The sequence below is a fragment of the Rhinichthys klamathensis genome, unplaced genomic scaffold, assembly GCF_029890125.1.
Source record: "Rhinichthys klamathensis goyatoka isolate OS25496 unplaced genomic scaffold, OSU_Roscu_1.1 h1tg000407l_1, whole genome shotgun sequence".
In the NCBI taxonomy this organism is placed as follows: Eukaryota; Metazoa; Chordata; class Actinopteri; order Cypriniformes; family Leuciscidae; genus Rhinichthys; species Rhinichthys klamathensis.
In genome coordinates, this window is record NW_026606908.1 from 245,346 (window position 1) to 265,305 (window position 19,960).

At 37.0% G+C, this 19,960-nt stretch overlaps 1 protein-coding gene across 1 annotated transcript in view; it reads right to left on the reverse strand.

Annotated features, from left to right (window-relative positions):
- Positions 1-18,922, reverse strand: part of LOC130070490 (serine/threonine-protein kinase 31-like) — a 46,979-nt gene extending 28,057 nt beyond the window's left edge. The window contains exons 1-22 of the mRNA XM_056234903.1: positions 18,837-18,922; positions 18,693-18,745; positions 18,462-18,557; positions 18,317-18,388; positions 17,492-17,650; positions 17,032-17,351; positions 16,609-16,768; positions 14,565-14,690; positions 14,337-14,449; positions 13,554-13,710; positions 13,227-13,352; positions 11,883-12,065; positions 11,381-11,497; positions 11,061-11,180; positions 10,472-10,603; positions 10,186-10,287; positions 9,789-9,869; positions 5,014-5,139; positions 1,707-1,826; positions 1,522-1,608; positions 1,062-1,211; positions 790-915 (exon numbers count right to left, since the gene is read on the reverse strand). Of these exons, the coding sequence (XP_056090878.1) occupies positions 790-915; positions 1,062-1,211; positions 1,522-1,608; positions 1,707-1,826; positions 5,014-5,139; positions 9,789-9,869; positions 10,186-10,287; positions 10,472-10,603; positions 11,061-11,180; positions 11,381-11,497; positions 11,883-12,065; positions 13,227-13,352; positions 13,554-13,710; positions 14,337-14,449; positions 14,565-14,690; positions 16,609-16,768; positions 17,032-17,351; positions 17,492-17,650; positions 18,317-18,388; positions 18,462-18,557; positions 18,693-18,745; positions 18,837-18,867 (2,757 nt within the window). The 5' untranslated portion in view covers positions 18,868-18,922. The remainder of the gene's footprint in view (positions 1-789; positions 916-1,061; positions 1,212-1,521; positions 1,609-1,706; positions 1,827-5,013; positions 5,140-9,788; positions 9,870-10,185; positions 10,288-10,471; positions 10,604-11,060; positions 11,181-11,380; positions 11,498-11,882; positions 12,066-13,226; positions 13,353-13,553; positions 13,711-14,336; positions 14,450-14,564; positions 14,691-16,608; positions 16,769-17,031; positions 17,352-17,491; positions 17,651-18,316; positions 18,389-18,461; positions 18,558-18,692; positions 18,746-18,836) is intronic.
- Between the last annotated feature and the right edge of the window lie 1,038 nt (positions 18,923-19,960).

Sequence of the window (19,960 nt, forward strand, 5' to 3'; positions counted from 1 at the left end):
TTTAACAGATAATTACTGTGGAGTTTTTATTTGGAGTTTTTATAGAGTTTTATAGAGTTTTTATAGAGTTATTTAGTATGGCACGAGGCCTGCGGCCTCGTGCCTATCACCCACGGTTGCTAGGGTGCTGTAACTGGTTGCTATGGTGTGGCTTTGAAGATTTTAGGCCATTACTTATTGGCTGCTTGATAAAATAAATCCTCTGAGGGAGAGAGAGAGGGCCTGACAGCAGGGCTGTCAGGCCCTTTTCTGTGGATGTGTGTGAAAGTGGCAGTTTGGATTTGAATTTTTGAAAATTCCGCAATGTTAAGTCAATGGGACTTTTTTGGCCGCTTTTTCGTTCGCTGTGCGAACATCGTACACCCGATCTCTTAGAAAAGTCATAGCACACCTCTCCTCAATGAGCCGGTCGATTTGACGCCTCACTCAGGTGTGTGTGACAAAAGCTGCGGGAGGAGTAGCGCGCCAAACTTTGTGTGGAATAATAAGAATAATAAGTATGCACAATAACACTAGTGTTGCTTTGCCTTTGGCAAGCACCACTAATAAGAATAAGAAGAATAAGAATAATAAGTATGTGAGATAACAATAGTGTTGCTTCGCCATAGGCAAGCACCACTAATAATAAGTATGTGAGATAACAATAGTGTTGCTTCGCCATAGGCAAGCACCACTAATAATAAGTATGTGAGATAACAATAGTGTTGCTTCGCCATAGGCAAGCACCACTAATTAACTTATAATTGTATTTCATAAATAAATAAATAAGCAAGCAAGCAATAGTTCTACCCAGAGCATGATTCCTCCAAAGGCATACATATCAGCGGCTGGGGAAGGCGGCTGACCCTGCTTCAACTCTGGAGCCACCAAACTGATGGAACCGGCCACCATCCCGCTGTCAAACACCCTCTGCTCCTAAAAAAATATATATATACATTTTCAAAACTATTGTCTGAGGTTTAATGATCAAGATCAGGTCTGTTTCCATTTAGTTTTTTTCTCCCAAAAGGTAAATTAATCCATAATGTCAATGAAGTTGCATTTTATTAAATTTCACTTACAGGTGACTTTGTGAGATCGTAATCTCCAACAATGCCTTTCTCTCGGCCGATGGCAAACACGTTGTTGGGATGCAAAGATGCATGAGTAACAGATGCTGCATGAAGACTCTGCAGTCCCAGAGCTACACCCTTCATCACCTTCCTAACCTCCTACGTCACAATACATAAATAAAAATCAGAGGACAAAAATAGATTTATGCATTTCAAATAAAATAATCACAAAATGGATGCACCAAAATGTAAATTCTAGCCAATAAATATGTTTTATGTTACAGCTGATATTAAAATTCTATACTTTTTGTCTAAATAAATAAAATTATAAAAATCAGTCATGACTCAATTCTTAATAATGAAAAGATAAAATAAGATTTGCGTGCTTTATGAGAATTTTATGTTATTCTGTTTGCATTGTAGACAAGTGGTAAAGTTTGTCAAATACATTTGGAAGTGATGCACTCACACAAGAGGACAGTGGGGAGGATTTCTGAATGGCCCTGAGACTTCCATTAGAGTAGTGTGGTACCATGATGTATGCCAGTGGATCAGACTGGATAGAACAGAAGACATTTTACGCATGAGATGGTACAGAGCAGTAACATCAGCAAAAAAGACAGAAACAAGTGTATAGTAAAATATGAGGCGAACTTTGCCGCAAAACAGCGCCAGAAGAGGAACCGCTGTGGCTGGATTCTGCTGCTGAGCTCTGTGATAGTGAGCAGCTTGTTCAAGCATCTTCACCTCTGATTCTTCATCCACAGCGTAGCACTGCAGACAACACTACATCCTTAGACACATTCAGCAATGTACAGCGACAACAAAACATCTTTGATACCATGATTGTCACTGAATTAGGTTAACAAAATATCAAACCACGTGGCATTTAAAAAAAAAAGTTTATGGTTCAATTATAAAATATATGTATTGTTCAAATCCTTAAAAGTATTTGTCTGCAGTGTTGAGCATGTTACTTAAAAAAAGTAATTAGTTATAGTTACTAGTTACTTCTCACAAATAATAACTGAGTTAGTAACTGAGTTACATCATTATAAAAGTAACTAATTACCAGAGAAAGTAACTATTGCATTACTTTAATTTTTTTTTTTAAATAGGCCTATATCAAATAATTTGGATGCCCCCAGTATTAAATATGTTAAATTAATGAAATAGACACTTAATAGTGTAGATTAGTGTTCAATGTTTTATAATAATAATTTATTCTATTTTAATGTTGCTGTGGGACAATGTGAGAGACGCCTATTCAATTCAATATATTATTCTAAATATTAGCATTAATATAGTAGAACAATAAAACATTATAGATGGTTTATACTTAATATCGCACAGAGCCACAGACCCCAACTGGCCAACAAATAAGTTTAAAAATAAATTATGCTTCTTAAGAAATGTACCAAAAAAATAAATAAAATACTCTTTGGGCATATTCAAATGATAAAACTGTTACACAACTTCACAACTATTAGACATACTGTAGCCTAAGTATTTTCTTCCTAACAAAAGTAAACAGTTTAACAAGTGCTCTCTCAATATAATACTGAACAATTTACCCCCCCAAAAAATAATAATAATACTAAAATATAATATTTTGGGGGTTTATTTTTATAACCTATAGCGAACGTCATCATCAGAGGTTATTTAAGCCAAATTCTAGACATGTTTGTCGCACGTGTTTACAACTGGTCAAACAAAGATGTTTTCTGTGAATGTTCCCTGCAGGTTATTTTCGGGTTTTATTTTATAACCTAAACAGAACGTTCCCTGTAGGTATTTTTTTAGATTTTATTTGTATAACCATGTAAATTAATTAACGTTGCAGATGATACCAATAGGCTATAGATAATGCTGTCTAATGCTGAAATACTGTATGTCATTTATTTCTAAACAAACTATATAATGCTCGGACACCCTCGGTCTCTCTTGCGCAACTGTTGAGCGCGCTCTCGGACACACTCGGTCTCTCTCGCGCATTTGAGCGCGCTTGCGGCGTTCGCTTCGCTTTTGTCCACTCCAGCGCCTCATAAACACACACATACACACACACACACCAGAGAAAAAAAACTTTGCAGGTGCTATGGCGGAGAGAGAGCCTACTCGGATGAAAACCGCTTCAGTGAGTTCAATTATGGTAACGCCACATTTTTTTGTCAGTAACGATAACTGCGTTGTAACGGGGGAAACAGTAATTCGTTTGATTACTCGTTACTGAAAAAGATGACGCCGTTAGTAACGCCGTTTATTTATAACGCCGTTATTCCCATCACTGTTTGTCTGTCACTTAAATTTTATGATATTATATGGATGGTACTAGATTGTTTTTAGTCGCGGTTGCTGGGGGGAAATGTTGATCACTAAGTGGTGCGCGCACTCACACACACACACACAAAACTGCTCAAAGGTTTAGCATAATTAAGATTTTAATGTTTTTGAAAGAAGTCTCTTATGTTCACATAGGTTGCATTTATTTGATCAAAAATGCAATAGTATTATTGTGAAATATTTTTACAACTTAAAATAACGGTTAAAGAACTGAATTGTCAGCATCAGTATTCATTGAAATCCAGAAATCATTCAAATATGCTGATTTGATGCTCAAAAAATATTTGAGAGATTTGAAAATATTTAATATTTTTGTGGAAACTAAATAAAAAAACACTTTCTATTCATCAAAGAATCCTGAATTTGTTTTATCCGTTTCCACAAAATATTAAAATATCAAACTGTTGTCAACATAAATAATAATAAGAACCATTTTAATATTGTTATTATTTATATGATCATAATTGAGCATCAATAATAATAGCTAATGATTAAGCTAGTAATTAATAAAGTACCAAATTAGCATATTATATCATATATATATATATAAAGAATAATTTCCATAGTTCCATTTATTTATTAATTATTTGATTATTTAATATTGTATTAAAATGTGGAATACAGTAATAATAAAAACGGAGTATGTAAACTAAAGCACAGCAAATGAATGTTTAAGGCTGTAACTAATGGGATTAATTTCCCGTCAAAAGTATTGTGGTCACAGATAAAAAAAATTAAGCATGAATCAAAAATGTACACACACAAGTAAAAATATATTGCACAAAACTGTAAAAACTAATGCAAAATGATCAGAATAGCAAACAACGTGGTCACGGATAGAAAAGTAATAAGCATGAGTCAAAACTTTAAACACATTTAAACATATTGCTCAAAGCTAAAATATGAATGAAAAATGATCTGAATCACACACAGAATCATGTTTTCCTTAGTTATATTCCTGTTTTTTGTGCTCATACATTAATTTTTTGTACGCTTATGGTTTTTCCCTTTACTCATTTCCACGTTCTGCGCTTGCTTTTCCAAACGTTGCAGTTAGAGCTCACGTAAATCAGCGCCAAATGAAAAGTGATTAATTTGCATTCTGTGTCTGATGTCACGTCACCAAACTTCAGCTGCATCCACCGCTAGACAAAATGGCTCATAATTTCTGAAAATAGTTCATTATTTTGCATTGGAAAATATAATAATTCTTTATGCGTGTAAATTAAATTATGATAATGAAAAAATATTGATTTTATACACAGTTTAATATACATTTAGAATCGTGCTGATATTCGGGGAAAACAATCTCTTATAAATTGTTTTTATAAATCTTATAAATATATAAAATGAGTTGGGGCACAAGTAAAAATAACATGAGGACTCTGGAAGGTTTCTGCCCTATTCTATCGTAAAGTAGGATAATGTTGAGATGTGACAGGGTCTGCCTTGATGCTGAAGCATTATACTTGTCCGTCACATGCTTATTTTTACTATATTTCACGTTTTTGGTGTGTAATTCCATTGTTCTTCACTCTTCTCTTTTCAAAATGTCTTTACAGTTGAAGACATTGACCGGCAATACTTTTGACGGGAAATTAATCCCATAGTAACTGACCTTTAGGACTACTTTCTGCCCCTGGAAGTCTGTGCTAAGAAGAGGTCTCCTCCCACTCAGCTCTCTCATCGGTTCTGCGTCAAACATGTCTCTGTCCAAGCTCTTCATTAACAGTCCTGCAGAGCTCTGAAAGCACACGTATGCAAGAAATGAAACAATGTCACTCTGCTCCAACGCAAACCTTAAAGGTGCTATATGTAACTTTTCTTCTAAAATGAATCCTTTTTTTATAGCCTGTGTGTGAAGGGGTTGTAATCACACATTACAATGATCCACTTGTCGGGTTTTGCTATTACCTCTGAAGGCCAGTATTCCTATTTCTATGTGAAAGTCTCCGGGTCGGATTTTCTGCGAAATCCATCGGATGTGACGTGCATGCGTGCTTCCGAGCCTCTCTCCTTTTTATATACAGTCTATGCGACGGCACTGCAGCTAACGACATGGAGTCTGATAACACCAAAAAAAACGACCTGCCTCCAGCACAACACAGACTCCAACACAAACTCCACATAAATATAAAAAACAAAAAAAAGTTTTATCTGCTGAAGCTCGTCAGGCCAAACGCCAATCGGATCGACTAAAACACGGATCAACATCGGCAGAGCATTTGAATTATGGAGAGACCTCCGCTTTGTTTTAGATACACGAATAGTTAGTGAAATGCCTTATGCTAGATAACACCACATGTCGGCTAAATGCAGTCAATGTAACGTTATCATGGTACGAGCATGGAGCATTAGTTCAACGTCAAGCTGATAAAAGTAGCCTATTATTGTAACGTTGCAGTGGGAGTTTACATGAGTTTCCAGCATGATGTGTGATGCTTTCTCCGGTGTGTTGAAAGTCTCAGTGTGGCCGGTAGTGAGTGCTCGCTCTTGAGTTCGAGCACGCACACGAGCACAAACGCTCTTGTTGCAATCTGAAACATCACCGCTAGAGGCCGCTAAAAACTACATATAGCACCTTTAAATACACATTCTCTGTTCCATCCCAGTAAATATTAAAAAACAAATGGCTGAAACACTTCTTTTGGAATTGCTTAAATGACGCCTTATTATAAAAAAGTATATACTATACTTTCTGTCACTGCTGTAATTCCTGCTTAAACCGCAGTTTAAGATCATAGCCGTGACAACTGATAAATAAAAATGATAATGAAAATAATCATGCAGTGCATACACTAAATATTAAGCAGCACAACTGTTTTCAACATTGATAATAAGTATATACTATAAAGTACTCTAAAGTATTATAGCAGCATTTAAATTTAGGCAGGGCTGATTCTGGGTCTTAGCGCTAGTTTATGATAAAGAGTTTGTAAGCTTAACATTCTAATCGCTGAAGAACACATGCAGAGACACTTTTGGCAGAGGTCTAACGTCCTTGTGTTATTTAAATTAATACATTTTTAGCTAACTGGGATTTGTATAGGTACATTTCTGAAATACATAACTTAGACAGTTACCTCTGATAACAGATCACTCTAAATTGTAATGTGGACTCTTTGAAACGATGTGTATTGTGAAAAGCGCTATACAAATAAATGTGAATTGAATTATTCAGCCCGAGGGTGGTGCTCTAATGTTGATTGACAGGCAAGCATAAAATGCTATCTTAGTATTGCCTTAATGTAGTGTTTATTGCCTCTGAATGTTGTTTTAGAATGTTACAAGTTATGGAGGAATTCCTGTGAGGAAAAGAAAGTCATTTCTATTCTCAGAACAAACATAAAACTAACACAGAATTATATAAAGGCTATTCATATTAGCATCTTTAAACTTTTATTAATTTGATACGAAGAACAGACATGCCAACTAGTTACTGATGCAGACTAAAGCCCTATTCGGACGGGACTAGTTTTCTAAACGACGTTTGAGTCACAATTCTTATCACTCGACGTCTCTGATTTCATTTTCCGATTCAGACGGGACGAACATCTCCATGTTTATTACGAGTGTGTGTTTTCTAGACGTGGGCGTTACAGAAGGTCGTGTGCTTGTGCATGCGTGCATCACGTATAACATATATGTCTTTTAATTTATTATTTGTTAACATAATTTTTATTTATTATAAGAAACCCTATTTAAGTAAACTTCACGAGTTTATTGCAGTGGCTGTTTATAATAAACCTACATATGTGGGCAAGAGGAATCAAGACAATTATCTTACTCTTACCTGACACTGATATTAAAATATGCAGTCTTCGCAGTGTCCGCGATTTGGCTCCATTTATTGATTGTACATGTTACTTTTTCGTTGGATACCATCCATATTTAAACTAAATGAAAGCATGCCGAAAAACAGTAGGTAATTTGCTCTGGAATTTTTACTGAGGTTGTGTGAGAAAAACACAGACATGGCAGATTCGGACAGGATTAAAATCGCAAAGTACGTCTGTGAAACACGAATTACTCTAATGACCCCCTGGAAAACTAGTCCCGTCTGAATAGGGCTTAATACACACATAGCTGAAGCGGATTGATATCGTTGTGGTCTGGAAAGAGGTTTTTGTAAGGTAACGTGAAAAGTAACGTGACAATGGCTCTCAATTAGTGCGTGCTGCAGTTCCATATTTTACCACAGATTTACATTGGAGCTGGGGGGGACTCAGGAACCCGCTGCCCCTTTAAAGGGATACTTCACCTCTGGAAAGATGAATGTGTATTTAAAATGGGTCATTTATGTAGAAGAAATGTGAAATTATTTTTGAATTTGGAGCTTTCTAGAATGAGAAAAGCCAGAAAATGTATTTTTGGCTTATGTGGATGAAAGACAACAACTCCCAGAATGCACTTGCTTCGCTGCCCTAGGAGGCCACGCCTACAGGTAACGGAGCGCAGTAGTTAAACAACAAGTCTAGGCTACTAGTGAGTCTCCGTGATGAGTCTGCCCGAAAATGTGTTTCGAGATCGCCCAAAATTTCCGGGATTCGGCTTTTGCGTTCTACAGTCGCCATTCATTATGTTTACTATGGCGAGCAGGACGAGACTTAGGGCCGCGGGAGAACGGCGCGAGGCCGGTGGCGTGATTACCGATGAGCGACACCTGTGAGACGCACCGGTCTCGTATCTCTCACGGAAGAGCGGGAATTTTCTTAGCAATGTTAAAACGCACATCAACCGATCACTTGTTTAGCGTTCATGTAAACACTACATTCAGATTCACAAATCGGAATGAATTCAGTTAGATTGAAACAAAAGGTGTGCATGTAAACAATGAATGGCGACTGCAGAAAGCAAAAGCTGAATCCCGGACATCGACGGCCGGACATGTCCGGGAAAAAGAGGATGGTAACCCCTACTACTCAGCTTTCTCCACAGAACAAGAGCCTGCTAGCTTAGCTTCCAAAAAAAGATGTCTGACACTATGTGCACATTCTGTAAGTGAGATCCCACCCTCTATAGGCGGGTTGAGAACATGCGGAACAGCCCCTACTACTGACTGTAGTCTTTAGCCTCTGGCCAAAAAATCCTCCGACGACGCAAAATGACGATTTTTGCGTCATCGGAGGATTTTTTCTAGACAAAAAATACATAAATCTCTCGTCTCAGGGGGAAAGCATGGTAATTCGAAAATACTACAGGATTTAGCATTAAGCTTTGTATTAGTAGAAATCCTGAAGTATCCCTTTAAGTATCATAATACATGTCTGGCGAAACCATATGTTCAATTTTTATATATATTCTGCTCACTTTACGATTTAAAATAGTGTAGAAAATCCAAAAATAATAGTTACAGAATGCTGAACATGTTTACAATTTACTATTGATTCAGTTTACATAGAGGTCTATGTTTTGGATGAATATTTTGGTGGGGCACGCACGCGGAGCCGCGGCTGTATTCTAGTAATTTGGTATGGTATATCCGGTATAGTTGCTTTGCACAAAACCCTGCTGTGCTATATGAATAAATGTATTCATTTAAATTGAGTGATTTACACCAAGTGCCTTGCTCCACCCACTATCGCCTACACAGGATCAGTGTGGCGTAGAGAGGTGAGAGAGGCGGGTGGAGTGAGATTTTGACGCGACCGATACAAGTTTGAATCTGCCTTTTCCAAATTCATTCTTCTCACCACTTATTTTAAATAACATTAAGAAAACATTTTAAAAGTGGAAATAAAGAGCCTAACGGGTATTTAATAGTGGAAATACATTGTTTAATGGGTATTTAATAGGCCTATCATTGAAATTGTATGTTTCTGTCCAGGCGTTGGATGGGCTGGCACATTGACCACAATCCCACTCAAAACCATGGCTGAACCCGAAATCTCCCCCTAAACCCTCATTCACTATTCCCTACGTTAGTCCACTAATACTGTTCACTTGAAGGAGTGAATGAAAAGGAGTGAGAGAATTCGAACAGCCGTTGAGCGTACATCGACTGTACACTCGTTATTGCGGTGCAATGTGGGATTGAATAAGTGCACACAATAACGTCCACTATGGTTTCGGACAGCACCTCAAATGGCTGTCTCCTCAAATAATGCCCTATTTGAGGGTATATGGGGTGATTTCAGATTTAGCTCATGGCTCCCTTCCTAGACCTTTGGGGACACTTTTACTGATCAGCAGGTTCAATATGATTAGGGATAGGTGTAGGGGAGGGCTTTAGGGACAGGGACAAGTAATGTCCCAATACAGCTATTTTCCATTAGTGAAAATAGCATCTTTCAGTATTTGTACTTAGTGTACATAGCAGCTACCTAATTTTAAACAATGTACATTTTTAAGCAAAAATAGAGGCTTATAGGGACTGACAAAACAAGTACTCACCATATAGCCATTGAGATCGGCATCAGGAAAGATCATTGGTAACTCAGGAAAGCCTCTTTTCACCAGGTCACACAGCATTATCTGCACATCAGCACATTATTGGGAAACAAATATATATATATATATATATATATATATATATATATATATAAACACATTCAATGTATATAATGTGTGTTAATTTTTTACTTGTATATTTTTATTTAACATAATTCAGCATTGGCATTTCTATCCCATGACCTGTATTTCATTGCCAACCACAGGTATAAAGGCATAGACAGAATTATATTATAATTCTTTGCCTTTCTTAACTGTGTTTGTACTACTATTCAAACCCACTAAACAGAGGAACCGTCTTCTAAGAATCTGAAAAATCTTTATACACATCTAAACATACATATTGCTTCTTCTCTTGGCTGATTTCTTGAAAGAGAGCATTCCTCGTCTCAGCGATCTCCTCCTTCTTCTTAAGAATCTCTGGCAGGTCCAGCTCTTCTGCCTGAAGGACACTCAAACTGATAAACTGATCATTTCCATCAGATGTAATCAGCATTATTTAGTGTCAAATCAAAATCAAACCAATAAATCAATATTTAGCCCCTGGTCATCTGAGATCCCAGCACAGATTTTGTGAACTGTGCCCCCACCATGTGGTTTCTCGGAGCACACAGGACTGTTCTCACCTCCTCCATACAGCTGACCTCAACCAGTTTCCAGCGCAGCTGAGACCGCAGGCTCCGGATGCGCTTCTTCACTGCAAACAGTTCGTCTGCTTTCGGAGGGCCGCTCTGCCACTGCTGTAATTCCTGCTTAAACTGCAGTTAAACGTCATAGCTGTGACAACTGATAAATAAAACTGATAATGAAAATAATCAGCAGTGCATACACTAAATATTAAGCAGCACAACTGTTTTCAACATTGATAATAATAAGAAATGTTTCTTGAGCATCAAATCAGTATATTAGAATGATTTCTGAAGGATCATGTGACACTGAAGACTGGAGTAATGATGCTGAAAATTTAGCTTTGCCATAACAGGAATAAATTACATTTTAAAATATATTGAAATAGAAAATGTTAAATTGTAATAATAAATTGCAATAATACTCATTCACAATATTACTGTTTTTACTGTATTTTGTATTTCGAAATGCTAAGAAATCGCACACACCCCAAAAATTTGAACGGTAGTGTATAAATATTTATACATCTAGAGATCTAGAGCTTTTCAGCTAGAGCTTTTCTGGTCAGCCACTCAGAGAATCTCTTACCTTTGTGTTGAGTTCGTACTTTTGCCTGATCTCCTCTAACAAACTTTGTTCTCTCTGGATGTCTCTCATGGCTTTGCGAAAGGCATTAAACACGATTTTCCTTTCTTGATTGTCTTGTTCCTATGAAAAAAGTGGAAAACAAATTTTCCATTCAGTAATACAGTAGTAGCTTGCATTTCACATTTATCTAAAATTGCACTGAGGAAAGCCCCTCTGGATAAAACCTGAGGGATTGTGCCCTTGCTCAAAAGAAAGGGAATGCACAGGGAAAGGCAGACATAGTTGAGCAGAATGTGGTAGATCAGGGCAGAAACTCTTACAGAGAATTCAGTACTGAGTTCTTCACACAGGGCATTGTCAGCATTCATCAGGATCTCATCCACACTTTCTGCAACATCTTCTTCGGTCACTGATGTTTTCTCCATCAAACACGAAAACTGAAAATGAACAAAGGCTTCATCTTATGGCTTTGAATAAAGTACCTTTATTAACAATAAACCATTGCTGTGTCCCAAATTACACATTATACACTTTGTACCTATGTACATGTATGAACTTTATACGGTTATTTAGTCATTCAACATCACAGTCTGATGTGCATCATACAGGTATATAAAGTGCACTTTTTCTTTTTGGAATTTTCAGTGTGAACAAAATACATGCACTATTTATATTACACAAAAAACCTTAAAATAGTGCATAAGTACACGAATTGGGAAGCACCTCATGCCTATCCTTCTAAATTAAAAGCCAATTTGAAAATTAATTATCTAACAGTAAAAGGAGACATGAATTTTATGAGGTTTACATGAACTAACATACCTTGCTAAGCCTGGCTGCCCAGCCGCTAAGAGCAAGGAGAGCCTCATCTGTAGCTTTTCGTACGTTTTTGATTTTCTGTTGTTTGTGCCCCTTCCACTCACAGAACTTCTCAAAAGAGTACTCTTCGGTCTGCTCCGCCAGCATAACAGAGCTAAATATTGCAGTCAATGATGATGCAACTTCCTGTAGATGCAAACGACACCATTTAAAAAGCAGTAATGAAAACCTGTAAGGTCAATCTTTACACTATATGCAGTTTGACTGATAGATATTTTAAACACAAGACAGTCCTGGGGTCCGTTCTTCGTACCTCGCTTAACACATCTGAGATGATTTGACAGATGCCAGATCATCCATTCGTGATAATTAATCTCTGGCTAATTTGGTTCTTCAAACAAATTTGCAGATTTGATTTAAAATAGCTAGATTTAGTTGTAGGATATTACTGTGTGTTATTGTGTTCATTGAAAAAGGACAGATATATCGATACTCGAAACCATGATCAGCAATCAGCGATTGGCTGGCGTCAAGTTTGATTATATAATAATCAAAACAGGAAACAGCCAAGCAGGCAAAATGACAAAGTTGTAATAGATAAATGAAATGTGTAAATGTGTGTTACACAATTCCAAATTATTTCCATTTTTCATGATTTCTAGTATTTGTAGAGTCTTTTTTATCAGTGTCAAGAGTAGCCAATTGTAATTAGCAATTCATTTAATTTTACATGTGAAGTGGATAAAGCTTCTTAAGGGTCAATAACATATTTGTAATGGCACAGTAGACACCAAGTTATCTGCATCTCCTGCACTGTATCAAGCCAACTGTATAATAGCTGTCACCGTTCAAATAATGTAATACGTGTAAGGCTCCAATAAAATTATGAGCTAATATTGGCTCTGTCTATAATAGACTACACAACATTATAATTCTTTTCAAATTCATTATAAAAATTATTATTATGTATATAAAAACATATTTCCATTTAAATGTTTAATTATTAATTTTCCTGATTCAATAGCGAGCTCTTGTAAGAAAGTAGCAATGGCTGGGACAGACTAGAGCAGAGTAGGCTCGCGGAAAGGAGGGGTCAAGAGAGACCGAATCCTGGATTTAACCGTTTCAGACACTGCTGTAAAGTAAATTGAGAAAATTAAAGTGTTTTTTTTTACCTTGGGTGTATCTAAACCTATTGTAGGAGACCTCCAAAACAAAATTAGGAACCTTTAATATATTATAATAGGGCAGGGGCACTTTAAAATGAAAACTGAAAATATATAAAAAAAAATACCATAATGGTATGAATAATCCTAAAAACATCCTAAAAATGTCTTCACTGCATACCTTCAACTTGTCCAAGCGCTCATTGATTGGCAGCTTGTCCACATCTGTGAGGAAGCGGTCTACAGAAGCTAAGAGAGGACCACGGGCCTCATTCCTGCTGTTCACCAGTGACTCTATTTCTGCCATCTGACAGAACACACACACAAACATCTTACAAGCAATGCCATTGCCAACAATACAACAGGGAATTCCTAACAACAATAGTTCACACAAACAGCAATATTCTTAATAAAAACTTTCTTTTTTTTGAGCAACAGAGACAACATTCTCTTACACATAAACTCATTTTATTCATTCATTGATCAGGAGAATGTATATTTTACTCACGGTTTGACAGCCTCTTAGATTCTCCAAAGTTTCGTCATAAGCTTTCCATGCGAGCTCCAGCCTCTCTGAGCTCAACGGCACTGAGATCCTGTAGTTCATGATGATGGTGATGGACTCCAACAGGTGATCTTCATCAGCGGAGCATGGATTACTCTCCCTGAGGTTCAAACCCACAATAATGGCAAGTGCATCTCTGAATCACCAACACTTATACATTAAAACCAATGATAACTTTTCAACAACAACAACTGAATGTTAAACAGGAAGTTACACTATTTTCGTTTTATTTTCTGAAGAAAACTGCCCATCTCTCTACTTTGATTGTAGGGTATTTGGTAGGATAGTTTGCACTGTGCTCTATGTGGTTTTTATTGTGCTGCTATGAAGTCGCTACGGTGTTCTGGGTTTTGCTAGGTGGCTGTTTACTGGTCCACATCAAAAGAGCCCACCGGCATGTCTACAAACAGTGCCCTTTAATGTGCCCATTTTATCGCCCCTCATGCAAAAATTGTACATCCGATGACAAAAAGACACAATTGACCAATCAGAATCAAGTATTTTGCCTTAGCAAGCAACACTAATTAATAATAAAAATACAAGTGACCATCATAAGATAAATCTTACCTTTTGGACCTTGATAAGCCCAAATTGGGAAAAAAAGAATGATGTTAAATGTAAAAGCTATCTATGAAAACCCAACTAAGTTGTCAACATTTTGAAACAAAAACAATGCCCAATTATAGAAAGTATGCATTAAGGTAAGAAGAAAAAAAATCATTTTGCCTTAGTTTCCTCAGAGAATCCACTTTCTTAGCCAGCTGGGAAATTCTGCTTGCAACTGTTGTAGGAAGTTTATGTTCAGTCTCCTTTGTCTTCACACAATTCTCCTTCACTGTCTGCAAAATATGCACAAACCTTTATAAGATAAACCGGTGTCATAACCTAAAACAAGCTGAACAATCACCCAAATTTAAAAAAACACATGTGTGAAACAGCTCAGGTCAATGGCACCTGGAGCTCTAATTTGGCCTCCTCTAGCTGCTGCCCCAGGAGAGATGCATGCTGCTGGATGGCACTCCCTTCTTCCTTTAGCATCTTGATCTCTAAGTCCTTCTCATTTATCACCTCTCTCATCCTCTGGGTACACAAAACAGCACAGAGGCCACAGATGATCTCGCATGTAACCAGGGTTTTCACTTTCATTATATAATCAAGTGTGATTTCTTACATGCAGCATAATGATAATGAGAACCAAGCATCAATGTACATACATACACTACCATTCAAGAGTCGGTAAGAGTTTTTTAATGTTTGGAAAGAAGTCTCTTATCCTCACCAAGACTGCATTTATTTGAAAATATAGTACAAACAGTAATATTGTTACAATTCAGTCTTCAAATAATAATATTGTGAAATATTTTTACAATTTAAAATAACTGTTTTTATATTAATACATGTTTAAAACATAATTTGAATGTCTTCACTTAAAAGCGTCTGCTAAATGATTAAATGTAAACAGAAATATTTTGTAGCACTAGCATTATAAACATCTTTACTGTACCTTTTGATCAATTGAATGTGCCCTTGTCGAATAAAAGCATCAACTTCTTTAAAAAATAAATAAAAAAAATCTTACTGACCCCAAACTTTTGAATATTAGTGTACATTGAACATTTTTTCTGTCTTTAAATATCTTGAACGCTGAGCAATGGAAAATCAATGATTTTGCTGCAGGACCCAGATATTATATTTGACAACTAGCAACAATGTTTATTGTACAATTGTAAAGTAAATTAATTGTTAGATTTAAACATTAAAGTCATCATGACACGGAAGTTGAGATTGTCCTTTTTTCCTTATTGTGACGTGTATCCGAGTGAAACAGCTTCTGAAATTAGAAAAAAAATGTAGGGCGGCGCTTGATTTCGCCCTTCGGGAATTGATTGGATCGTTGGAGGTTGGGCGTTGCTAACAAAATGGAGGCAGATTTGAATGCCAGTTTACAGTCAGTTGTGGAGGATTTCTCTCCACCGGACTCACCACCGTTACCCTCCCATGAAGAATTTTTAATTGAGGAACCCGGCGATGAGAACGAGGACGAGCAGCCAAATTTTCCAGAAGGAATCACCCCATATTTATATGAGCCTCCCGCGAACCAAGATGAGGCGGCTGATAGTCAAGTTCACCCTTGCACACAAACACGAACTCGCCGTTATTCCTCCTTCTTCGAAATGCAGGAATTCGAGTCAGCGGGCACGCAGACGAGGTTGTTTAGGGATAGGAAAGAGGACGTGAGGAGCGCAACCAAAAATGCACCTAAACACCATATTTGCTGGCTGTCAGTGACACTAACAGGTTTCTGAGAGGCGGGCCAGAAACGAGACAGACCCCATTCCCAATAGCCACGCCCTCTAGAAATAGTTTTTGACCGGAAGAGAAGAGAAGTCGTTTCGAGGGGGGAGGGAAGGGTAACATATTTGATTAAAGATTATAAGGGTAGGGTACATGAATTTAAAAAGAAATAATGAAGTGCACAGATAAATCATTTATAATAAACACTACAATATTACATATAAAAATACGAATGGTAAAATTTGATTTCATGACGACTTTAAACTAACAGTGAATAAATAATTAGTTCAAAATTGATGTAAATTAAAATAATAATTAAATTTCAATATTTAAAATTTAATAATTAAAATAATATTTTGAATAAATGTTCAAATGTATTAAAATTTGTTCAATATGTTGACTTGTCTACATTTTTGGTTTTCTAAATTGTATGCACACCAATCAATAAAACATCAACATCAATAAAAAAAAAGGGTATTTTCTTCTCCCTTTTCAAAGTTGATGGGGTCTAAGTCTCTCTGAATATTTGGCTGGCAGATTTGACCATTGGGTGCTTACAGTGTTTTTTTCCCCACAGGTCTGATGTCAACAACCCTAACAAAAGATAACTACCAGCTGAGGACCACTAATTAATAATGATTAGATGTGCTGTGAATGTGGTGATAAAATGAACATTTGAGAGAATGAGAATGTGTCACGTCACCTGTAGTTCAGACTCGGTTTCATTTGCCATCTGCTCAGTATCCTGAGAGCACAACTGCTGTCCATCTCCATCTGCCTTTGAGGCCTTGATCTCAGTAAGAGATTCCTCACCAACAGGCATTTTCTCCACAGGCTGGAGAGCAATGATGGTTTTCTGCTCCCTACAACATGTAGAAAAACATTTTCAGGCAACCTGTCACTCACATGACATCACAGCAATAGCAAACCACAACCATCCAATCAACTCCCCATGGACAAAATCAACTCCCGCCCCACATTTTTTCTCGTATCATAAACTGTTTCACTCGGATACCCGTCAAAATAGGGAAGAATAGTCTATTGCAACTTTCTTTTCATGCAGACTTTAAGCACAAACAACAAGAGGTAAATGCTTCTAATATTGTCTGCGTCTCTCAAAACTTACTTAATAACTTGAGGTTTCTGGTCTGAGAATATTGGCCGCAATTTCGGCATGCATCCCAATGAAGAGCCAAGTGTGTCCAACTTCCCTGTTGGGTTCCTGGTGGGCCATAGTCCTGTGCACTCCTGCAGGTTTCCTGTGGGGAGTGAGTTCTCCCTCTTGCCTGGGAGACTGACTTTGGCAAACTTAAATTTCAACAGCTCCTCACCAATGTCAAGATTCCCCTGGAAGGCTTCAACCAGGATGGTTCCATCAAAGCAAACTGACTTTTTATGGACACGCAACTTTTTTCCATGAATAATATTGTGAAGGAAGGACTTCCCCTAGTGAACAATACAACAGTTGCAAGAGCTGTATCCAAGTCTGAGTGAACATTTCATTTCATGGTAAACAAATATTAGATGCATTTAAATTCATATTTATAGGTAAACGGACCATTCTATAAAACAGTTGTGTCAGATACCTGTGAAAAAAGAGGGAAATCTTGCTCGCTTGACACATGAAAGCCCCAGAACTTGTACTTTTTTGCCAGTCCTGTTGTCTGCAGTTCTTCAGGGAGTTCAACTAAATCAGACCGACTGACAATCTCCATATTTCCATAGTCAATGTACGAAATATGGAACTGAGCAGAAAAGACCAATTAAAATGTGATATTCATGAGAACCACATAAAAAAAAACAGCTCTGTACTTTTCCATTTGCTTTTGGTCACAGAATAAATTAATCACAGGTGACTTCATCTGAACAGGGTATTTCTGTATAATGTTAACCTTCCATTTTTGTGTGATGATGCATTTACACCAATTTCAAAATAAGGTCGGAGCCCACTTTCATATCATCCAATAAAACAAATAATTCTGATTATAGAGTGCAACAGTGCCCGCCCACTTTTTTAGCAGCCTTCCGGAATCATTTTTTGGGTACATTTTTCCCATAGGGATTTTTAAAAAGCATATTTTTTAGAGTTATAAGCCATGAACCAAACCAACCAGCTACGAGGTAAATCACAACATTAAAATATTTGATTTTAAGCAAAAAATATATATATTTAAAATATATTGTTGAAATAATACGGACTGGAGGCTTCAAAAAAAGCAAATACCATTGATTAGCAACCTCGTAGCTTACAGTAGATCTGTCTTTAGGTTTATAAGTTATTGTTTAAAATCAATTCCCGTATGGAGAAAATAAATGGTATTTTTACTTCCAGAACCAGACTGTTGCACTCGATTTCTTCCCTCATTACTATCTAATTGGTCCCTTCTTGATTTACTCAGCTTTTTACAAACCTTGTCTTCTGTTTGCTGTTGCACTGTACACCTGTACCAGCACTTGTCCTCTGAATACCGTGCCCCATAGACCTACACAGGAAAATGGAGCAAAGAGTCAGATCTTGTAGACCTTTCCTATTTTTCCATATATTAACTTACTTGCCTTATGTGAACTTGGCCTTCCCATCAGTATAGGCGCGATGGGACATTTTTCTGTCAGCATAACATTGATCTTCTCGTTTATTTTGTCTGTTACATTCTGGTGAAATATAAACCAGCATATGGATGAACCTACTGCATATTCTGATTGAAATGTTTCAATTTACATTTTTGGCTCACAGCCTTACACTAGCTTAATGGTAACGTTAGCGTAAACAGTAAATATTTAGCTTACCTGGGCCCAAAACGTGATGGCATCCACAACATGAGTGACAACCACGAGTTCCACTGGATAAATGATAAGCAATAGTCAAACATCAGCTCGTGTATAAAAACGGACAATGACGAATCGAAAACCAGGAGAAAAGCTGCAACTTACTTTTTTCAGGCTGAATCCCGGACTGATCCATGAGATATGCCTAAAGTCAACAACGTGGCAGCCGTTATATTAGTTTTAGTTTTCCACGGGTCAACATTTGTCAGTAATGTTAGTTTTATTTAGAATATAATGTCGTTCGTCTTACCAATGTTTAGCGACCTGTTAGGCCTACTGAAAATCCCGTTGCTAATCCACACAGGCGAACGATGTTGTCAATCGATTGCGGTGTGTTCTGTAAAGTAGCAAGAAATCTATTGTTAAACATGCAAATTGCAAACCAATTAATCAGTTTTAATAATGGGTAAAGTCACCAAAGTTTGTACAGTGGTCTAACGTTAACGTTAGCTGTCTGAGGTGTTGTCTAGTGTTTTGACCTTCAAGTAAACGTTTGAAGAAGCATGCTATTTTATATTGCCACTCATAATTTTAACTGCAACTAAATATTATTTTAGCTAAGTGTAAACTAATAATTCGGATTTTAATAAAAAATAAAATAAAATCTTTGTTGTAGTGACGTCCGATTTGTGAAAAACTCGTTCGTAACTAGGATCTTTTCAATGAATAGCTTGAACCGGTCTGAATCGATCTCGAATCATACTCAATCGATCCGAGACCGAGCAGTTCACAAATCAACAACCTAGAACTGTATTAGCCAAATTATGTATCAAAGTGATGATATTAAACAGTCTTATTTAAAAAAAAAAAACTCTAATGCGATATTGCAATATGCAGAAATATAGATCTGTGTTGAACTGTTCGAAGGAACCGATTTGAATGACTCAGACCCATCAGTGGACCAGTAGGTGGCGAGAAGAGATCGTGGCTTTTTTATTATAAATAAGCCATTTAAAGGAACACTCCGACTTTTTGGGACTTTAGCCTATTCACCTTATCCCCCAGAGTTAGATAAGTTCATACATACCTTTTTCATCTCCGTGCGTGCTATAAGTCTGTTTGACGCACCCACCGCTAGCCTAGCTTAGCACAAAGACTGGATGTAAATGGTTGCAGCTAGCATACTAATCCAAATAAGTGACAAAATAACGCAAACATTTTCCTATTTACATGTTGTGATTTGTATAGTCACAGAGTGTACAAAAAACAAAGTCACATGAGACACAGAC